At 39.2% G+C, this 22,674-nt stretch overlaps 2 protein-coding genes across 3 annotated transcripts in view; both read left to right on the top strand.

Annotated features, from left to right (window-relative positions):
• Positions 1 to 14,778, top strand: part of LOC122993650 (voltage-dependent R-type calcium channel subunit alpha-1E-like) — a 58,046-nt gene extending 43,268 nt beyond the window's left edge. The window contains exons 22-48 of one of the 2 annotated variants that reach the window (XM_044367992.1): positions 160 to 407; positions 657 to 789; positions 909 to 1,038; positions 2,595 to 2,654; positions 2,815 to 2,921; positions 3,420 to 3,431; positions 4,199 to 4,295; positions 4,394 to 4,554; positions 5,579 to 5,716; positions 5,926 to 6,127; positions 6,239 to 6,403; positions 7,177 to 7,287; positions 7,388 to 7,468; positions 7,724 to 7,843; positions 7,941 to 8,006; positions 8,093 to 8,184; positions 8,302 to 8,476; positions 8,557 to 8,684; positions 9,091 to 9,187; positions 9,295 to 9,400; positions 10,035 to 10,142; positions 10,229 to 10,329; positions 10,446 to 10,552; positions 10,647 to 10,740; positions 12,208 to 12,343; positions 12,530 to 12,678; positions 13,334 to 14,778. In XM_044367992.1, the coding sequence (XP_044223927.1) occupies positions 160 to 407; positions 657 to 789; positions 909 to 1,038; positions 2,595 to 2,654; positions 2,815 to 2,921; positions 3,420 to 3,431; positions 4,199 to 4,295; positions 4,394 to 4,554; positions 5,579 to 5,716; positions 5,926 to 6,127; positions 6,239 to 6,403; positions 7,177 to 7,287; positions 7,388 to 7,468; positions 7,724 to 7,843; positions 7,941 to 8,006; positions 8,093 to 8,184; positions 8,302 to 8,476; positions 8,557 to 8,684; positions 9,091 to 9,187; positions 9,295 to 9,400; positions 10,035 to 10,142; positions 10,229 to 10,329; positions 10,446 to 10,552; positions 10,647 to 10,740; positions 12,208 to 12,343; positions 12,530 to 12,678; positions 13,334 to 13,858 (3,649 nt within the window). In that variant the 3' untranslated portion in view covers positions 13,859 to 14,778. The remainder of the gene's footprint in view (positions 1 to 159; positions 408 to 656; positions 790 to 908; positions 1,039 to 2,594; positions 2,655 to 2,814; positions 2,922 to 3,419; positions 3,432 to 4,198; positions 4,296 to 4,393; positions 4,555 to 5,578; positions 5,717 to 5,925; positions 6,128 to 6,238; positions 6,404 to 7,176; positions 7,288 to 7,387; positions 7,469 to 7,723; positions 7,844 to 7,940; positions 8,007 to 8,092; positions 8,185 to 8,301; positions 8,477 to 8,556; positions 8,685 to 9,090; positions 9,188 to 9,294; positions 9,401 to 10,034; positions 10,143 to 10,228; positions 10,330 to 10,445; positions 10,553 to 10,646; positions 10,741 to 12,207; positions 12,344 to 12,529; positions 12,679 to 13,333) is intronic. The other variant, XM_044367990.1, reaches the window with a different exon arrangement.
• A 2,999-nt stretch (positions 14,779 to 17,777) lies between these two features.
• Positions 17,778 to 22,381, top strand: LOC122993894 (RING finger protein 11-like). The gene is made up of 3 exons (XM_044368338.1): positions 17,778 to 18,431; positions 18,956 to 19,125; positions 20,404 to 22,381. Exons 1-3 carry the CDS (start codon positions 18,309 to 18,311, stop codon positions 20,573 to 20,575), a joined length of 465 nt encoding a protein of 154 aa, XP_044224273.1. The 5' UTR covers positions 17,778 to 18,308; the 3' UTR covers positions 20,576 to 22,381.
• Positions 22,382 to 22,674: the final 293 nt, after the last annotated feature.

Below are 22,674 nucleotides of genomic sequence, written 5' to 3'. Positions count from 1 at the left end.
TGACATTTCAGATCAAATGGACCATTATCAGATAATTATACAACAAGAAAAGGATGGTAGAAACATACTACAGTTCAAGATACTAGATACAAGTTCTTTCTACAGGATTTTCCGTGCCATAACATACACATAAACTGTGTAATTTTTTTTCTATTTCAGAGGCGCTGACATTCCTGATCCTCCTCAGTGTGAGCAGCTGGACTGGGCAGAGCAGGGTGAAGGCAGGCACACAGACCAGTATGAACCCATGCCAGTGGAGACTGCTTTAGAGGCCACAGAGTTCACTGTGCGCGCCATTGAATCCGAGAACCGCCCAGGTTCCCTCAACCGTGACAAGTCCAACCTGGAGGGAAGCGTTGCCATCGAAATGTCTGCACAGCCGCTGCTGGAGCTCACGCCCATGACAGGTAGCGCTGTGATCACTTCTCGCTGCTGTCACACTCCTTAACTGTGCATCATGAAGTGGGATGTAGTGTCAGTATCGCTCTGTGACACTGTGTGTAGGTGTTCTGACAGAGTAAGAGTGCCACGCTGTTCCTCTTTTTTTGATGAATCCATTGTGCTGGTGACTCACATGGATCTTTCTTCGTTATTGCTGTCCATGTACAGCTAAAAGATTTTTGTCCCATTCTCTCGCACCTCTGTCTGGGTTTTAGTGAACAGCAAAGAGTTGGAGGCATACCAGTCTGAGCAGAGAGACATAGACGAAGAGACAGAGGATGAAGAACCTCCGATTACTCCCAAACCTGTAGCTCCTGACAGCATGTTCATCTTCAAGGCCTCCAACCCGTAAGACGCTAAAAAATAAATGCTCTAAATCACTGGTTATCACAGGCAACCTTTTGTGCTCTTTGTTTGCGCTCTGTCATCAACCTACAATTAACGTCTTTCCCTTCGTTGATCCACAGTATCAGACGGATCTGCCACTATGTGGTTACTCTGCGCTACTTTGAGATGACAATCCTCCTCGTGATCGTGGCGAGCAGCATTGCACTGGCCGCTGAGGACCCTGTGTGCACCAGTTCAGAGAGAAACAAGGTGAAATCAAAAGACGATTCTCCTTAAGTGTCTGTATTGTTATTCATGATTTAAAATCAGATGTATAGGATGAATACAGGGACAAGAAAAGAAAGTCTAAGTGAAACCCTTTCCTGCAGTTTCATTGACATGTGCTGACATTAAGTAACCTGCGATTAAGCAGTTGATCTTGATGTATATATTTTACGACATTTATGCTCAAATAGACATTTTAATGAGACTAAAACAAAAACCTCACTCAGTCTAACGCCACTGATGAAGTTGTAGCTCAATTCAAATCTCTCAGGTTCACTGTTTGATCTCAAGTTGATATAACACTGTGTCAACAACAGTGTGCCGTGACACATTTGGTTTCACGCACATACAGGGTGAGAATCAACAGTTTCACTAGGGAAATAGCTGCGCAGTTTGTTTTTCACAACTCAGTATCATGAAAAGTGTCAAGAGTGACCATATAAGCACAAACTAGTAGAAGCTACACTGTGTTTGGCTACGTGAGAGAGACCCACACTAAGGCCACACAGTTACATGAATATATAAGAATATTTAACACCATCTATGTACGGCTGCCTGTCATTTCCCATTCTGGTGACGTCTGTTGGCCAAAACGTTTCCACAGACTGGTCATCACTCTTTGTTTGAAGTGAACTAATCCAAAAATGTCAGAAGAACTTAAAGGGGCTTTCCATTAATTCAGTTTACTAATTGTTGTTAGTACTTCTCAGCCTGTGAAGAAAGCTGTGTAATGTCCTCTGATGCCACATTTATGTCATATCAGAGTTATCATAATTACGAGTTTATGACTTATAAATAGCATTCATGTCAACATCTAAGTCATAATTACAACTAGGAAACTAACTAAAATATATATCTGATATTTACTACTTAATAATATGGAATCAAACAAACATGGATGCCTCACATCGGACAAAGACCGACGTTTAATGTAATGACACAAAAGATCCTGTGGATTTTCATTATGGGAAATGTAGGATCCAGCGATTTTGGAGCTTCACTCACATTATTAACAAAAAGTCAGGATATATTAGTGTTGCTGTGCCAATTTTGACACATTCTTTTATAAATCTGTCTCTCGTGAGTCAAGCAAATGAATGAAAGTGTAATTTAAATCACTGAAGTATCCCTTTATGGTATTTCTGGGCAAGCACATATTTTTGGGTATTGAATGATTCAAGTGGCAGGGGAATGAGCTTTTCTTGCTACATCCTTGCAGATTTCTATAGTCTATATTTTTTTTTATCTCGAGCCACGCTTTGACACTGCCTACAAACATACTGATTCATCCTATAAAGGTTTTATTTAGAGAACAAACCCACCATTAAGGTGTGAGAAGGCTGCCAACCAGCGGTAACAAGGTCATTGCCTCTGACTGGATGGGACTAACGTAAGTTTTCTCTACGTGTCCCTGTGGAGCTTCACAAGTATGAGAGTGTGTGCCAGAGTGATGCTAAATGAGAGAGTGCACCTTCAGAAAAGGCTTTTTTGGTTGACAAAAGTTTTTAAAAAATTGTTTTTTATGTTTTTAAATCACCCAGGTCCTTCGTTATTTTGATTACGTCTTCACCGGAGTGTTCACCTTTGAAATGATCATTAAGGTGGGAACCAGAAACAAATATTTTCTCTGTTTTGACAACACCACTTTTCACACTTTTAAATAATTGAACTCACTGTAGATTTACTCATAGGTTTTTAGTCCCTGTGTGTATTTAATCCGTTCACTTTGCATGTCCGTGTGGGTGTGTGTTTGTCCTCCAGATGATAGACCAGGGTCTCATTCTGCACGACGGCTCTTATTTCCGAGACATGTGGAACATCCTGGACTTCATTGTGGTGGTGGGAGCTCTGATAGCCTTTGCTCTAACGTGAGTCACTATATAGTGCTGCCTGGCGATGACTCACTGCAGTGAATCGTTTTCTGAGCTTACAGTATTGTTATAAAAAACCTCCCTCAAAGACACTTTGCAGCTTAAGAAAAAAAAAAAAGCTTCATTGACAAAGGGTCAGCTCATAAACTGCAAATATGGAGGCATGCATGGTCGCAGATTCAGCTTCACGAATCGCAAATGGAAAACATGGATTTTTTTTGTAATTTGGGGTTTACACATGGGTGGACTCACATGACTGATGTTAAAAAGCCTCTACATTAGTTATTTCTGTCGTCTTTCTCAGCATGAGTGTGATATATTACTTACTGAGCCTTTTGTGCCTTCTGTTGTACTGTAGAGGACTGTACTGTATGTTAATTTCTCTGTTGTGAATATAGCTGTGATCCTCGGAGCTTTGCTCACAGTGTATCTCTCTTTATGCCTCAACTTTTTCTCTGTTGTTCCTGTGGATTTTATCACTGTTGGGGCGACCAGGAATGTGATGGGGTAAAAATTTCACACTAAACGTAAACTTCTCCCATAAGCTTCTCACATATTTCTTTTATTTTCCTGTGCCTTGATTTCCCCCCCTTTTTTTGTATTCTGTATGTTTTCATCTTTTAGTTGTGTCTTCTAAATCTCACCAAATTACAGAGCCTGGCATGTATCAGTGGGTAGAAATCTTTGTTCATTTGTAGACATGAATTAGTCATTTCTAGCCCCAAATGACCTAATCTGTTCCCTCAAATTAATAGAACTTAATATGTTTTCCTGTTAAAAGGTAACACACTGCGTCTTTAACAGCCAAAACCCAAAGTATATCATCTTTCAGTCCAAAATCTAAATAAAACTGTGTTAAACCCAGCAGCTCAAGTTTGGGTTTATTACAAGGACAAGAACAAATTAAATAAGTACTATAACCTAACGCTGTTACTTTGAGGGAATCTACACTAAACATTACAACCATAGTTTAACACTGTTAAGGAATTAAGTATTTTAAGGCCATATTTCAGTAATTTGAGGGCACACAAGGGTACAAATTACATCACTTATCAAAAATATTATCCCTGACACCTGCTAAGCTCTGTACAAACATACTCAAAGTGAAGTTCTGTGTTTCATTGTCTTTAAAATGTTTTTTGATAAGCTCTTATGTCGATGTTTTGCTTCAACTGTGTCTTAACTGTTTAAAATGTGGCTGTGCCATGTGTCCTGGTGCATTAATGTACAAGTGCACAAATATGTGACTAAATGCTGCATTTCAATGTCAACAGAAACAACAAAGGCCGAGACATCAAGACAATTAAGTCCCTCAGAGTTTTGAGAGTCCTGCGACCTCTTAAAACTATCAAGAGACTTCCTAAACTCAAGGTGCCGTGTGAACTTCTGCAAACACTCTCCAGTATTTTGGTGTTATCTCACAGATCTCTGACATATTGTTCTTGTTTTGTCATCCTTTGTCTCCGCAGGCTGTTTTTGACTGTGTGGTCACATCTCTGAAGAATGTCTTCAACATCCTCATCGTGTACCAGCTCTTCATGTTCATCTTCGCTGTCATTGCTGTGCAGCTGTTTAAGGGGAAGTTCTTCTACTGTACTGACAGCTCTATGAATACAGAGAAGGAATGCCAGTAAGTGGATATTTTTGAACCACTCTCACAGTCCACTTTTGTCTGCCCCTACATTACTGTTTGGAATAAATATATATCTGAAAATCCTCCTACATGTTGTCACTCAAAGCGAATAAAAGCGCATGTTAATATAATTTATAGGCACACAACACGACAGTAAAGTTATCCTGACCTCAACTTGGTCTGGGGCAGAAGGGAAATAACATAAATACAGATAGAAAATATGAACAGTCAGACTGTTCAGTGCTGAATCTTTTATTGAAAAATATGGAAGCTTAAAGCATTAGTTTGACATTTTAGGTAATACACTTATTCCCGTTCTTGCTGGGAGTTAGACGAGAAGATGAATACCACTCTCCCTGGTTTCTGTAACAAAATCCACCTACCAGCACCTTTAAAGCTCACTGATTAAGACATTATACCTCATTTGTTTAATCCATACCAAAAGGGAAGTGTAAAAATGACACATTGCGTTGCGTTATGTCAGTCTATTTCTGGACCTTTAAAGTGAACTTCAGGGAGAAACCAGACCAAAATACCAAAACTACCAGCTCTGACTAAAAATAAAACCAAAATACTTAACAAACTACCCAAAATTACATTTACAATACTAAACCTAAGTCCCTAACCACCCAAAAAATAGAAGAAAAGAGAAGGAAACAAAATGACAGCCATCCTCTACCGAACTTTCTGGCAAGGCGTTAACATGCGAAACAACAACTCAATATAATTAACTGATTATTACATTTAAAAACATAACTAACCCATTTCTCAAATCTAGCTGGCAACAACATACAGTACCAGTCAAAAGTTTAGACACACCTTCCTGTTCACTTGAATGAGAAAGTGCGTCCAAACTATTTGACTGGTCTTGTACAAGAGAGAGTTATGATCTAATTCTACACAAAGTCCTGACACAAATAGCTCACAAAACAATACAAAGACATTAAAAGTCATTAAAAGTGCTGGTTTAATCAGTGAACCTAGTGAAACAATGACCTGCGGGGTGCTCTGTTCCCTACAGAGGCTACTATATTGACTACAGCAGAGACAAAAAGGAGGTGAAGAGGAGAGAGTGGAAGAGACACGAGTTCCACTACGACAACGTCTGCTGGGCCCTTCTCACCCTTTTCACTGTCTCAACTGGAGAGGGATGGCCTCAGTAAGTGTATTTTTAATGAACAATATAGGCTTTAACTTCTACTTTTGCAGCTCTAAATGTCTTCATTATGTACAACAACTGTTAATGCTATGATGATACCACTGGAAATGCACAATTTCACAACAAATGTTAGCTTAAAGGCTAAAAATCTAAGTGAATTTTAATGCCTTTAAGGTTGTTTTATTTCCCTCTGTCTATTTTTCTTCTAGGGTCCTGCAGCACTCTACTGACGTTACAGAGGAGAGCATGGGGCCGAGTCGAGGGAACCGGATGGAGATGTCCGTTTTCTACGTGGTCTACTTTGTGGTCTTTCCATTCTTCTTTGTCAACATCTTTGTGGCTCTCATCATCATCACCTTCCAGGAGCAGGGTGACAAGATGATTCAGGAGTGCAGTCTGGAGAAGAACGAGGTGTGGAGCAGTGAAATCTGACATGTAACACACAAGTGGACATGTATTCATGCAGTTTAAGATCATCTTCAGCTCTGTATGTATGTTTTGTGACATTTTTTTCTCTATCAGAGGGCTTGTATTGACTTCGCCATCAGTGCCAAGCCAATGACCCGCTACATGCCCCAGAACAGACAAACCTTCCAGTACAGGTTGTGGCACTTTGTGGCGTCGCCGTCTTTTGAGTACACAGTGCTGGTCATGATCGCCCTCAACACTGTGGTTCTCATGATGAAGGTAAAAAACTCTCGACTGCAGAATTCATTCAGTCATAATCATATCTTAAAGGACGATACTTGTGTTTTCTAATTACAGTCAAAAAATTTTAGATTGACCTCCCGACCTCATTCATTGCTAGAAATGAAACTTGCAGAGACTTGAAGCTTGCTTGAAAGTAAAATAATAAAAGAAATTGTTCTTTCTTGCATTTGTTTTTCATTTTTTAAAGCTACATTGTCAACATGAGGTAATGTAGTTAAAAGCAGGTAGCGTCTTGAAAAAATCTTCCTTGTTGTTGCATTTAAGGAAACCTGACAAAACTTCAATGACAAAGAGAAAAATTTGAATACAAGAACCCGTCAAATTCACACAATCTTTTTATTAGTTCTCATGTTTTTTTGATTGTTCGTCCATGAGGTTTGTTTGACACAAGAGACAAATCTTTCTGGCCACCAACTCACAAATCTCAGGACATACTAATCTCATGCAAGTTTTAAGTCTCTGCTAGTATATTTTTACAACTAAAAGCTACTGAAACCAATTGCTGTGTGGAAGGTAGAAGATCGGTCTTTAAATGTTGTGGTATCCTTTTGAAAACGGTCAGCAGCAGTAATATACAATATGCTAAATGTATTGTTTAGGAGCAAAAAATAATTACAAATCCACCATGGTTGTCTTTGAGAGTTTATGGGGGGAAATGATCAAATCTATCACCAAAGTGGTCATTACTGTTATTAACGTGTGATGAAATTGTTCATTGACTTTGTGACCGCTCGTCTTTTTTCCTTCAGTACCACTCAGCCCCGACAGCCTACGATACAGTCCTAAAGCACCTTAACACAGCCTTCACTGTCCTCTTCTCCATGGAGTGCATACTCAAGATCATGGCATTTGGTTTAGTGGTGAGTATTTACACAATAAAAAAGAAGTTGAAATCTAGCCAAACCAATATAGAATTGGTCTTTATGTAATCAAATTGTTGTCAAATTTTCTTTCCTGCAGAACTACTTTCGAGATACTTGGAACATTTTTGATTTCATCACCGTTCTTGGCAGCATCACCGAGATAATTGTGGATTTACAGGTAAGACACTGCCAAGGCACCATTCATTTTCACAATGCTGTGACCCTAAAAAACAAAAGACTCAAATAGTAAGACTTAAACACAGCATTCTTTCTTTCCAAGTTTATTCATGTGTTACGATCTCTGCCTCCAGACACAACTTAAGTCATGTTGTGATGAATTTCACCATCTGTGTTTTACATCCTGTCTCCACCTTCTGTCTGTCTGACACTCTCTCTCTCTCTCGTGTCACCCTCTCGCCGACCGTTTGTGCAGTCGGTGAACACCATCAACATGAGTTTCCTGAAGCTTTTCCGAACAGCCAGGTTGATCAAGCTGCTGAGGCAGGGTTACACCATTCGTATCCTGCTGTGGACTTTTGTACAATCTTTCAAGGTCAGATATTTTAATGCTCTCATACAAGTGTTACGGTAATATATTTTAGACGACAAATGATCAATAATCATGTGTCTTGCTGCTTCTTCTCCAACAGGCTCTTCCGTACGTCTGTCTTCTCATTGCTATGCTTTTCTTCATATATGCCATAATCGGAATGCAGGTATCCTTTTATTAATAATGACATTAAGCGCACTTCCTTAATATCTGAAAAAATATCGTCTTACTGAATCAACTTGTTTCATGCAGGTGTTTGGAAACATCAAGCTGAATGACGAGAGTCACATCAATCAGCACAACAATTTTAAGACCTTTTTCAGTGCACTGATGCTGCTCTTCAGGTGGGCTCATCAGAAAATATGTTTTTAATTTACTGTGGTTCATTGTCGCGCTACTTTTCTGCAATGTTTATCTTAATTTGATGTCAAGTAGATGTTTGTCTGTGTTTAAACCACCAGGAGCGCGACAGGCGAGTCCTGGCAGGAGATTATGCTTTCCTGTCTGTCAGGTCAGGAGTGTGAACCAGACCCTTCCATCGCCCCCCTCACCATGTCTCCAGACCACGAAGGAGGCTGCGGGACCGACTTTGCCTACTGCTACTTCGTCTCATTCATCTTCTTCAGCTCCTTCCTGGTCTGTTCATGTCTTTGTCAAATTTTCCGCAGTCTTGCGCACTGCTTTCCTTATCGGATCTTCTATTATGTCTCTTTCAGATGCTGAATCTGTTTGTGGCTGTGATTATGGATAACTTTGAGTACCTGACGCGAGACTCCTCAATCCTGGGTCCCCATCACCTAGACGAGTTTGTCCGAATCTGGGGAGAGTACGATCGTTTGGCATGGTGAGACTTGATCTTGTTCATGCTGCTAATTCACATTTTCTTTTCTTTTCTTTCTTTTTTTCCTTGTTTCAACATTTATGTTCTATCTTTGTCCAGCAGAGGGCAGCCAATGTGTGTGAAATGTTAATGTCTTAAAGTTTCAGGGCAATGAGCCGACATGCTTTAGCACAAGATATTTGCCCTCAAGTCCAAAGGAGCACCACTAAAGTCAGCTTTTGAGAGACAAAGAAAACATTCCCTAAATATTTGAATGCCAAATGCCAAATAAGTACAAGACCTCTAAAAGGAAACAACAGCTTCTCTTCATCTGTAGTAGATGTGATTTTTTATGCCACTTTTATTGTCCTCTTCATCTTTTCTCTGTCTGTTGCCTCTCCTCACTCATCACCCATGTTTGCCTCTGAAGTGGCCGTATCCACTACACCGCCATGTACGAGATGTTAACGCACATGTCACCGCCGCTGGGCCTGGGTAAAAAATGTCCTGCTAAGATCGCCTATAAGGTACCGAAAACACTTTCCTCTCATCTCTTATCGCTTCTGTTTGATGAGATGAAAACTCTCAGATAAAAATGTTGTCTCTCTCTCCATCCGTCCTCGTTGGCTCTCAGAGGTTGGTGCTGATGAACATGCCTGTGGACGAGGACATGTCTGTCCACTTCACCTCGACGCTGATGTCACTCATCCGCACTGCGCTGGACATCAAAATAGCTAGAGGTCAGGGTCACTGACAAGCGCATTGCAGACATGTTATGGATGTTATACGAAACCTGGGGCTGCAACTAATGATGACTTTCATCATCAATTATGATTCTTTTTTGGATTAACTGGTAACACTTTTGTTTAAGTCCCTATAACACACTATAATGTAGTTATAAGCATATACAAGGACATGTTTAAGGGTTTATTAATTTACAGCATTTGTCAACAATTATTATATAAACATATATCTGTTACTGCATTACAGTGTATTATAAACATTAAACTGTTTATATACTGCTTATAAATGTTAAACCGGGGGATTTAAAGTGTTACAGATGAACTGATTAATGATTGTCAGAAAATAATGACAAATGTCTGTTATAATCTCTTAAAGCCCGAGATGATATCTTCAAATTGCTTGTTTTGTCTCACAACAGTCAAATTAAAAAAACTCAAAAAAAATATTCAGTTTACTCTCACATATAAAGAAATGTAGCAAATCATGTAGCAGAATTACTTTATGTTTTGTTTCTTGAAAAATTACTTATTTGATTATTAAAATAGCTGTCGACTGTTTGTTTCAGCTTTAATGGCATTGATATCACATATTCGATTTGCCAAAGTGGCTGAATGTAAATGTTTTTCCCAGGTGGTGAGGACCGCATCGCTCTGGATGCTGAACTTCAAAAGGAGATCAGTATCATTTGGCCTTATCTGCCCCAGAAGACTTTGGACCTACTGGTACCTATCAACAAAGGTCTGGCTCTAAATTACAGAGGTGACAGTCAATGTAATCCTGACAAATAAACAGTAGCAGTTAATGTAGTGTGTTTGCCCTCACAGATACGGACATGACAGTGGGGAAGATCTATGCTTCGATGATGATAATGGACTACTTCAAACAGAACAAAGCCAAGAAACTCCGGCAACAACTAGAAGCTCAGGTCAGCTCAGCATCTTGCACCTTAACGGGCCTGAAAAAACTTGAAAATGAAATTGAAAAAAAAAAAAGCTGTCTGACTTGCGTTTGACTCGTCGTGTTCTGTTTCTTTCATTTCAGAAGAGTAACTTGATGTTCAAGCGTCTGGATGCCTCGACCCTCCCGGAGGACATCCTCTCCAACACCCAGCCGCTGCCGATGATGGCCCACAGCGCTGGCTCAGCACTGTGAGTCCATTCATGTGTGTAGCTGTGTGAGGTTATATCTGTATGTGTGACTCTTTTTATGTATTTGTTTACTCTTTTTTTTCTCTCAATTTAGGACCAGAGGAGGATTTGTGGCTTTGAGCCCCATCTCACCCCAGGAACTGTTTTTACAGCCCATAAGTTCAGACGTTGATGCTAGTCAACAGCAGGTAAGAAAGAGGACAATTATATGCAAACAACCATTAACACCACAGCTTTGTCTTAGAGCAGTGTTTCCCAACCTTTTTGACTGGCAACCTCTTAAAATCAAATTCAATTTTTCAGCAATTTTTCCTTCTCAGATTTTTTAATCATTCCAGAGATCTGAGATTAGAGCAAAGCCACAAAAAGAAAACATAATTTTATGTAGCAGGAATATGTTATTATCTTGTATTCATTTACTCCTCAGATTTGCCCTCTAGGTTGAGAATCACTGTCTTAAGACACACATTTGCACTCAAAACAATTTGCAAAGCACAACATTTATTTAAAGATCTAAACCCATAAAAACGGTATAAATATGTTTTGATTCGTGAAATTGCTGCAACTCTCTCAGTGCCTTGCAGGGCACGGCATCGCTGGCTCTCTGTGCTCCTGTCTTTTAGTCCCGTGGAGATCGGAATAACAAAGGCAGACTGTCAAACTGTTGATGTTTTGCTGTGTCTTTACTGTCTGATCTTACTGGTCACCACCGCTTGCTAGATGAATGATGTAAAATGACTGAAATAACTTGCATATTAGTGTTTGTTCTTGCAGAGGAATGTGTCCAGAACCCTAGACAGATGTTGTCTGGCTCTGTTTGTGTAGCTATAAGACCTGAAAATGCATGACTGTATGTCCCTCCAAGCTGAAATATGGACCCCATCCCATCCCTGTAAGATCTTCTGTTTACTGTCTTCTTTTCCACTCCTCACTTATACAACCTCACACTGTTTCTATTCCTCCTTGAAGTCAGTTTCCCTGTTTGCTAGTTGTTAATCTGTCTATATTTTTGGCTGGAATGGCTTCTGATTGGATGGCGATGGTGATGGCTATGATAGATAGACCCTCAGTGATATGAAATGGCTTTTCCGCTCTTCTTCTCATCTGAATTGGCCCTCCGTTGTTTAAGAGGCAGTCCTGGCGGGGACGAGCCTGATCCGTGCTGTCTCTCCTTGCCCTCCTCTCTGTCTTTGTACTCACCTAGGTGGGCGAGTGCAGTAGGGGGATTGAAGCCCCACTGGAGCTTCCGCTAGGGAGGGGCCTGTGTGTGCGGGCCTCTTCCATGCCCCGTCTGGCTGTAGAGTCGCAGGTACACATATCTTCCATGACACGGCCTCTGTGCTGGATCTCCAGGACTTCAGTGGCTGCATGGGCTCTTATGCCAAAGTGCCTTGTTCCTTACTTTGGGAGTCTGATTGAGGCTCAATGAATTGTTAGAACGGGGTGTGATCCGTGAATGCTGATGCTTCGCCTCTTTACCTCGATCTCTTTCATCTCCAGAATTGAAGAAAGACTAAACTGAGTAACGCATGCAAGAGAATTTGATCAAAACCTGTTCCTGAATTAAATCTTCTTGATGTAATAAGAGTATTTTTAACGTTTTCTTCGTGTACGTACCCTCTGCTTGCGTGTTTGTCTGTGTTTTCACATACAAGCAGACAGAGGTTGCGAGTGGCTCCATGAAGCGTTCTGCCTCCACTCTTGCGGATCAACGGGTGAACGGTCTTTGGCAGGAAGAGCAAAGTCCAGAGCGAGTGTATCGACCTCGTCACAAAAGCTACAAGGCTGCCGGTTAGTCCTGCTCATCTGTTTTCATCACGTCAGGTTGTGAAGAGTTTGATTTTAAGTCATATAGTACATCCACCACCACTGGTCAAACAGACAGACTGCTTTATTCAGCCAACTATGTATATATTTGTCAAGTTATCCATCCCTTCTTCTCTTAATCTATCATTTTGTCCTCTCCTGAATGTCTAGTTTCTCGGTCTGAGCACAGGGAGCGTGGCCGGTCCAAGGAGTGCTGTCACCTCCTCTCTCCAGACACGTCTCGTTGTAACTCAGAGGAAAGGAGCTTGCAGCCCTCTCGCTCCTCCAGCGTAGAGAGAGAACACACCCAAGATAAACAGGTAGGTCAGAAAACATTAACAAGGTCCTGGGCCAAAAACACTGTGAAGACTGTGAAAATGAAGGAGCAAATTTGCCTGATTTTATTTGGTGAGTTTTTAGTGTTCACATATGAATCATCTTTGAGGTTTATATGCCATCAAAGATGATTGAACCTATGATGGGGGATTATTTTATAATGTAATGAGTAAGTATAATTTAGTATTTTGTAATTGGAAAACAGTTAGTTAAGTTTGTTTTGCCTGTTTGTATAAGTCAGTCCTGTTTGTTTGCTTGTTTCTTTGGTTATTATATGTGTTTTAACTTGTCTTACCTGACTTGAAAACCTGCCCTCTTACCCCTTTTCATCTCAAGAGGATCACAATGGAAATAATCTTTTTAATTGTGTTTTAGTACTCAATAATTTAATTGTATGTCAGTACTGGGTGACTGCAGTCTTCTTTTTACTTTTATTGCTGTCAAATAAATCTATCTATATAATATCCCAGCCCCATAACAAACTAGAGGATGTAAAAGAATAAAATAACTGAAGTGTGGGAGATGGACAGTTGTGGAGGAGGTTAGGGGATTGCTCGTTTAAATTCTTTCTTCTGTTTAAATTGACAGGCTTAAGTTACCAGATACCCAAAGTCATTTTTCCTTTATTCATGTCCTCAGGGTAACAGCTCTGACAGTCCAGTGCCCTCCACCTCAGAGTCCAGCACCCCCAGCGGCCGACGACCTTTATCACAAACCCCAACCCGCTCTCGCCCTCACATCTCCTACTCCCCACTCGTGTGTCGCACACACCCCTCCGTCGGCGAAGACGAGGACGAGCAGGGCAGCCCAGAGACCACGAGGCGGGGCAAGCCCGCCTGGGAGACCCAGAAGGGGATTGCAGACGAGATGGGGAGTGAGTCTGGCCAACACCCATCCCCGCCTCGACGCTACCCCTCTGAGCCGTTCCTGGCCTCACAAGAGGACGACCACAGCCCGGACCCCTCCGGTCCCATGGAGACGTTGACCTTCGAGGCGGCTGTGGCCTGCAGCCTGGGACGCTCAAACACCATCAGCTCGGCCCGCCCGTGCTTGCGGACTGGCTGGCAGGTCCCCAATGGACATTTTCGGAAGCGTCTGGCGCAGACAACATCCGTTGCAGGCTGTGATCCACTCAGCGATACAGAGGAGGACGACAGGTGCTAGGGACAGGAGGCACAGCGCAGGGGAAGGAGGAGGAATCCCAGAGAGGTGTTAGAGGACGCTGTACTACAGTGTACAGAGCGAAGGTTAACGTGACTCTTCCTGCATCAGTGCTTCAAGGCCGTGAGCCCTCTGGATGTTTGATAAAATGTGAACCCAAAACGACGAAGAACAATACTTCCTGAAACTGTAGTTGCCAATTCACACAGAACACTGACAATAAATAAGGTCTATTTCCTGACTTGTACTTGATGATAGAGAGTAATAATTCATCTCAAATAGTTGCGGGATGCAGAAAATAAATAAAATGAATGAATCGAATTATATCATTTGTGTCAATAGGTATTTTCCATATCTGAAGATGTTTCTAAATGATTCAGTGTTGCTCTAAACAGTATTTATCTGTGGGGTGTGTGAATATGTAACTACATTTTCTTATAAATTAATCGTTTTTGTAAATACATCGTGATCATCACACCATTGCCATTTTCTTAGACCGTATCAATACAACTAGCCATCACGAGGCGATCTGATACTTTACCAGACAATGTGGGTACTAATAAGTAACACTCAATAATGCTGGATTTTTTTACAGTATGAATGAATGTGCAGGGGAAAAACCGCCTGATTTTCCCCATCATTTTTCTTTTTGGCAATTCCTTTGGTATTAAACATAATAAGTTGTGAGATATGAATACACATATAGAATAACATAGAGAAGATGCTTATCTGTTATTTCACCCTGCGTCATTGTTAAATCATGCCTCCAACAACTCTTGAGCCTTTAAAAACTGAATTTTTTCTTCTTTGTCATCTTCTAAGACAACCGGTTTTATTTTTGCCACTCTACACCCTTTAAATGAGAATTTTCCGGCAATTACATTTACCATTTGATTTTGGAAATTGTTGGTCGTATGATATGATATGAAAACAAAATGATCTTTCATCCCTTTTCACTTTTTTTCTTCCTTGTGAATATTCTATGAACCATTGCAGACAATGACTGTAGAAACACTGTAGACACGCCATGACACATTTGCTTCACAAATTAACATTAATCTATTACTTACTAATAATGTACAGAGAAATTATGCTGTTTGTAACATTTAGAGACAAAAAAAAAAATAAACAGTATAAGCTGATGAGCTTTAAAGGTAAAGGAATGTTCATTTTAAGGTTTGTGTATTTGTTTTATTTTGCCTAACGAAGGCCGATTCTGTGAAACTCACTTAACCAAAAACATGGAGATTTGTATCATAAGTTCCTGGAATGCAAATACTTGTGGGTTTTTATGTGTACAATAGCTGTATATACAAATAAAGGTGTCCTCAAGTTGTCACTGTTATTGGATGTGTTTTTATTTTGGATAAAGGTAAAACCTTGATAAGTGAGACTGTGAAGCCTGAAGCAATAATTCATGCAGAAACCAGTTAAAGTGCATCTGGAAACTGTCAGTTTGTGCTGATATTTGTTAGTTGCAAACACTGAACATGGAGGAATCTGAGAGATGCAGATGTTCTTTTAACTAATGGATTTTCTTAATGGCATTCTCCCTTTATCTGCCACAATATCTAACATGTTTTCTGATTATACATAATAAACATGAGCTGAATGGTACAGCGCTGGCAAATACAGAGATAAGTGAATCAGGCTGTAAAGTGTTTCCCCCTCAAACTTTCTTGTCCAGAATATATTTCCCTATTGTGCACATTTAACATAACAATAGTGTCAGATAGAGGATGCATGTATAGCTTAAATGTGGAAAAAAAAGACAAGAACACTAAACACAATTTTTGAAGAAACAAAACAAAAAAATAAAAATGCAATTATAACATGTAGTTGTTTTTTGTTTTATAGGGACTACACACCCAGATGTTTTCACTGAAGTTTTCACTTATGGTTGTATGGGCAGCCATTTTTTTAGACCAGAAAAAAAATTCTTAACATGTCTCACTCCCACAGTTTTAACTCTCCAAGCACATATCATACCTCAAAGTGTTGCCACAAGTCTTCTCTCTCTTAAAAATGTGGATATATTCCCATAGCAGTTATAGTTTTTGAGATCTAAACCTCAATTCATAGGAAGAACGCTGTCTCTCATTGACTCCAACACAAACTGCAGGTGGTCCCTCCTGATTCTTAAACTTACAGATTCTCTCTTCCTTCAAACGCTGTGTTTTGCTTTTCCAAAGGCATAAGCAATTATTATCAGAGATTGAAACATCTCTTGTTGACCTCTTGAAGTATTTCACACTGACACACATTTCCAACATCAGGCTGAAAACAGCAAAGGCACATTTTATTTACTGTAGAGCTGAAATGATGAGTTGATTGTAGGAAAATAAATCAACTATTTTTATAATTGATTGATTGTTTTCAGTTACTTTCAGACTTTATAATTTCAAACATTCCCTTGCTACAGCTTCTCATTTGTGAGATTTGCTGCTTACAATCGTTATTTGCAGCCCTAATCTCACAGTGCCATTAAAATGAGAAATGAAAACTAAAATGTAATGGCCTGATTTTATTTAGAGGCAACAATGATTAAAGAACACCAGACACTTCTAAAAATTCTAGTTAACAGCAATGCTGAACAACAACACTTACCTACCACTGGCACTGTATGTTTGTGGAAAAAGTAATAATATATTCCCATTAGCTGCACAATTACTTTCAGAGTCTCAAAAAAGTGCTTAACAACAACAAATACAAGAAAAAATATATATATAAATAAATAAAAAATAAATAAATAAGAGAAAAGTTTAAGGAATCAAAAGTATATGAAAATCAATCATAATGTGATTGTTTAAAATAAACAATCACAAATAGTGCAGATTGTTAGGTGAGATAGATGAGGCAATGTGAAAAAAGTTTAATCAAAAATCTTCCACTGATTTTTCATAACACACTCAATCACTGATCTTTTTGTTGAGCTGACAAAATGCTAATTCTCATTATCATAAGACTACACTCACAGTATTCTGATTACACCCACAGTAGACAGATTACACCCACAGTAGTCAGATTACACCCACAGTAGACAGATTACACCCACAGTAGACAGATTACACCCACAGTAGTCAGATTACACCCACAGTAGACAGATTACACCCACGGTAGACAGATTACACCCACAGTAGTCAGATTACACCCACAGTAGACAGATTACACCCACAGTAGACAGATTAAATGAGTAATCAGATTGATTTTCTTAAATATCTTGCTCATCTTTTCTCTAATTGTACTTTTATTGCACAATTCTGGTCAGATTTTTTTTTTCCAGACTGTAAGATAAATTTAATTGTGTCTGTTGAATATATAATAGTGTGTTTTTATTGTTTTTATTATCTAGACTTCTGTGATACAAAGAACCAAGCACTTTACAAAAAAACATAACTGCATTTTGTGCTGTATTATATCACATTATAATATTTATATTTACCATATTTTATATTATATACTTTACTGTGTATTTTATTTTATTTATTTCATTTAACTATAACATGTGAATTTCCCTCCACTGGAAAACAATTGTATCTAACATATAATCCTGTGTAACATGTTGTATACCCAACTAATATTTTTAATTTATGCTTTATTAATATTAATGTATTTTTTAGGGATTTTTTAATGTATTTCTCCAGCCTTATTGGATACAACCAATCAGTATTAAGTTGTATATACTATTAAGCCAATTTATGTCTTCAATTAACTGTATCATGGAATTTCTTCCCCCCTCGTAACACATTTTTATACAAAAGTAAACATAAATTTAAAAACTAAAATGTTTTATTAATATGTTTTACATTCATATTTATTTATTTTTCCTTTTGTTTTAGTCACTGAAAGGGGCGGGACTTAGTCACTCTCTTGAGATTACGTATAGGAAATTATCCAATCACCGTGCAGAATTGCACCCGGACGTCATAGCCAACGGACTGATAACATGTCCTCCGGTTGAAGAAAGAGCTAGCAAGGAAGCAAACTGTTTAATATCACTCACGAAGTTAAAACGCGGAAATGTCGCTACAGTCTAACACTCAGACCGCGCAGTGCTACAGTCACAGTCGGCGCTGAAGCAGATATTTGGTTGAAATTTTGATTCCTACGAAGGAATGAGCGACACTTTTCAAGGAAGTCGCGCAGCTGGCTAGCGAAAAGTAGCTAGCTAGGCTGCTAGCTGCCGTTAGCAGGAGTTCTTTGTTTTGTTTTTCAGTTGGATGTACGTGTAAACATGAAGAGAAACTAGATTGGACACTTGCTTAAGCATTTGACGTTTAACTAGGAGTTTTATAATCATGCACACAGTTTCTTTGGCAGCAGGCAGTTGAAGTGTACATTAATGGTTTCTGAATTGTCAGAAAAACACAACTAACAAGCCGCCGAGCGCAACTTTAGCAACAAAGATCTTCATTTTTAACGTCAGCCAGGACAGGACGGGGAACACGAAGATATGGGCAACTGTCTCAAGTCTCCGACATCAGACGACATTTCTCTGCTTCATGAATCCCAGTCAGACAGGGCGAGTTTCGGGGACGGGACAGATCCAGACCTGGAGCCTCCTCCGCCGTACCAGGTGAGAAGCTGCTAACAGCCAACCTTCAGGTTATTAACTCAAGGAAAACAAAGTGGACATGTTAAAAGTCTTGGCCTATCTAACCTTGTCCCTTCTTGGTGTTTGGCCTTCTTCTTAATGATCTTCGCGTCATTAAATAGGCACTAAGTGAACTAAAGTAATTTGTTTTAGTGTTTAATCTCACTGACTGGCTTTGCAAAAATGTCCAGACCTCAGAGCTGCTACATATTAAATATTTATCTCAGCACTCTTCACTTCTTTGCACCATTTGCATCTTGTTTGCAGTTCACAGAAACGGTTTCACCTGTATATAGTCATTCCTTGTGTATGTTTATGAAGATTGTTGTGTTGTTATTATGTGTAAGTACACTGAGAGCCACTAAACCAGTCAAATTCCTTGTACATACTTTGCCATTAAAGATGATTCTGATTCTGACCAGTCAGACCACTTTGTGTAGTAGACAAAGTGACCTGATTATAAACTGGTTTTGTTTCATTTTGATGGTTTCTGTGTCTGTTACCAGGAGCAGGCTCACATGCCCATGTACCATCCCACGCCCAGTCAGGCCCGTCTGGCCACCCAGCTGACAGAGGAGGAGCAGATCCGCATAGCTCAGCGCATCGGCCTCATCCAGCACCTGCCTAAGGGAGTTTATGATGGAGGGCAAGACGGCTCTGAGAAGAAGATCAGAGAGTGAGGATTTTTCTTTCCGTGTGACATGTTTACACAGAGGAAGGTTACAGGTCATTAGAGCTGGGCAGTATGAACTAATTCGCATAGATCTTTTGCACTGATGACGCTGTATGATTAATATTTAATATCAGATAATGACGCATGAAATTGTCCGTGGGGAAACAAATCATTTGTAACATGCACAATGCCCAAGCACGTGCAGGTGAAGTTGTGACTGTTTAATTTTACTTGTGCAGAGATAATTAATCAATGTGCCAAATACCAGAAAATGAATGACTATTTTGATAATCTATTCATTATGAAGTCAAACTCAAAGATCTAAGGATTATGTGTGGTTTAGATTGTAAAGCCCTCTGGGGTACGTTTGTGGCCAGGCTGTATAAATAAAATTAATTTGACTTGAAAGTTATTTATCAAGCAAAGCTGCCAGATTCTGAAATGTTAGGATTTACTGATTTACCTTTTTTCTGTTTAGTATAATTGTTTTTTTATTTTTGGATTTTGGACCCTTAATCAAACAAAACAAGCAATTTAAAGATGTCACCTTTGGCTTTGGGAAATGGTGATCATAACTTTTCACTATTTTCAGATGTCTTACAGCTTAACCAATTAACTGTTTTACTAATCAATAATTAAAATGGTTGTTAGTTGGAGTCTTAATATCATTAAAATCATTAGAAATGTGAATTCATATAAGAGAAGCTGTAATTGTTTGATTTCCTTCAGCAAGACCAATCAAATGAGTTCAGAGAAATTGATCACATCACACTTGGTCTTCAGCTGACACTTATTTGATCATCATTAAATCTAGCAATATATATTTTTAATTAATCATTTAGTCTATAAAATGTCATAAAATACATTAACAGTCCGTCATTTCCCAGAGTTCAAGACAACATCCTAAAAGTGTTTGATTTGGCCAACTAACAGTCCAAAAAAACAAACAAACAAAAAAAGATATTTAATTTTTAATCATATAAAACAGGGAATAGCAGCAAATCGTCATATATGAGAAGCTGGATCCAGACATTTTTTTTTAGACATTTTTATTAAATTAATGACCTAAATGATTATTCAATATTCAAAATTGTTGCCAACTAATTTCCAGCATTCAGTCATTCAGCTGCATTAATTTATGAATCGTGTCACAAAAGGCAGCACTGAAGTTATATAAAGATATTAAAATTACGTAAAACCTTTTGATCTTAGAGCTGTATTCTCACACTGTCAGCTACATACTGGCGTGTTTTAAAGCTCTTTTATTCCATCTGTTTGCAGATGCGTGATCTGTATGCTGGACTTTGTGTACGGGGACCCCATCCGGTTCCTGCCGTGTATGCATATCTACCACATGGACTGTATAGACGACTGGCTGATGAGATCCTTCACCTGCCCCTCCTGCATGGAGCCCGTGGATGCTGCCCTGCTCTCCACCTACGAGACCAACTGATTTTTCACCCTTCCTCCCCTCCCAGTGCTTAGATCAACGTGGCCCCCCTCCAGCCCCCAAACCCACACACAAACCTAACAACTGCCCTCTTATAGAGTGAGAGGAGCTAAAAAATGATGTTGGCTGTTGTCTTGCACTTTCAAAATGTCAAAATTCACTCACCTAATGTTGGCCTTCCATGCCCCCCCTGGTCTGACACTAAATAAGCTGGTCTTAAACATCAACACGAGTCAGTAAGAAACTGTTTCCAGACAACCCTGCATGATTGTGTTTGTGTGTGTTTGTTGTGCTGAAGCAGTGTCCAGTGTTACGTTATGTGGCGAGCACGTGGGATTTGTGTGTCTGCGAGCTGTTTGGTGACTGTGCATTTCCACTTGAGCAGGTCTCAGTGGTGTTTCCTCCCAACTGACCCCCAGTTCACCTTCATTCCCAGTTATATGTCATCTAAATGGACAATTAGGTTTAAGAAATGATTGACCAAACTGCAAAGAGATTTTGCTAGAAATCTGTTGTATTCAATTTGAAGTTTCCTGTGGCAACGGTAAGCAAAGACTTCCTCAACATTTTGATCTCCATTAACACGCTCTCATGTTAAAATGGCTCTACGCTTAGAGATATGGGAATACACAAGTGGAGTTGACACTGTTGGTGATAATAAACAAGAAATTGAGCCAAGGTTGTCAAGGATTACACAAAAATATGCACACACACCCTGCAGAAGTCATCCAAAGTTTTTAGGTACACAGTAATACTTAAAGGAGATCAAGGCTGTATGATATTTGTCTTTGGTTTCTCTAAATGGCCACACTTAAAAAAATGTTTTGTGTCGAAAGGGGAAAACAATGTTGTGTAACGTGAATGTTTCACCAGACGGTGTGTAAAGTAGCTGGCAGCCAATGTAAAGGGCTCATTTGCGCATGGGCAGGTGGATCAGTCAGTTAAAAAAAAAAATTAGAAATGCTTGCACACACTTTCATCTGATCCAGAGATTTGCACTTTACTTATAGGACAGTATCTAAAACAATATATTAATATATGTACCTTATAACCTTGCACTATCAATACTTCATTCCTGTTTTTCCTGAGATGCAAAAGTTATATAGCTGATAAAGATATTTTCAAAGCTGTCAGTAGTTACTTATCACATTAAAGTAAGCCTGGAGATGTATTTCATGAAATCTGTGATTCAGTAGGGTGAGCCTCTGCTTTGTTCTGCTTGATTTGACTCGTGTGTGTTTTGTGTGTAAGTGAAGGGACAGAGGCTTGCTCCGGTTTAAGAAAGAAAAGAGGTGAGATTTAAGGTGAGTTTTAAACTGTTTAATTTTGAATTTTACATCAATACAGCGTCACTTTCATTATTATACATCACATTTTTGTTTTATTACACTATGATTTATGTTTTTTTGTTGCTCTATTTCCATTCATTGTAGCAGTGGTTACAGGGAATTGTTTGGTGGTAGTGTGGCTGTCTGTTACTGTCTGTTTTACCTTAATATTTTTTTGTTACATTTGTGTAAACTTAATTGTGTATTTAGGACAGTAAGTATATAGCTTTTACACTGGTTTAAGAAGCCTGATTGTGCAAACCTCTGTCCCAACTGAATTTCAGAGTGAGAAACTTCTCTTACGGTGTGACGGTTTTCAAATGAGATATCATGTTTTCCATTGAGCTTTCCTTTGCTGTGTTTTTCAACTTAAGTTTAAACTTAAGAATTAATATTTCCTGTAATCTTGTTTTATTTCTTTTTTTTTGGATGGCTAACAAGCCCTCATGTAAAAAAAAAAAATAAATGAGGAAAAAACATATTTGGTATATTGGTTTAATTAAAGAACAGGCAGTCACCCCCCTTCCTCCAAAAAAAAAAAAAACTGCTTGTGAAGGAGACTTAATGCACACAATGCACACATATTTGTGGCACTGTGATTGCCAAAATGAGAGATTATGAGAGAATACTCGGTTGCAAAATATTCTTTAGAGCCTTTTATTAATGCAATCCTAAAATCTGGCGGTGGAGTTAAAAAACGTGACTACATAATCAGGGTTCTCCATTTGACTGATGTAGAAAGCGAGCCAAAGCCACATTAGTAATGTTAAATGC

Source organism: Thunnus albacares, chromosome 12 (assembly GCF_914725855.1).
Source record: "Thunnus albacares chromosome 12, fThuAlb1.1, whole genome shotgun sequence".
Taxonomy (NCBI): Eukaryota; Metazoa; Chordata; class Actinopteri; order Scombriformes; family Scombridae; genus Thunnus; species Thunnus albacares.
The sequence above is the reverse complement of the archived record's forward strand: the minus strand, read 5'-3'. Positions and strand labels throughout refer to the sequence as shown.

Coding starts and splice junctions, on each gene's coding strand:
- LOC122993894 (XM_044368338.1), top strand. CDS start 18,309: ATGGGCAACTGTCTCAAGTCTCCGACATCAGACGACATTTCTCTGCTT. Junction 18,432..18,955: donor AGCCTCCTCCGCCGTACCAG/GTGAGAAGCTGC, acceptor GTCTGTTACCAG/GAGCAGGCTCACATGCCCAT. Junction 19,126..20,403: donor TCTGAGAAGAAGATCAGAGA/GTGAGGATTTTT, acceptor ATCTGTTTGCAG/ATGCGTGATCTGTATGCTGG.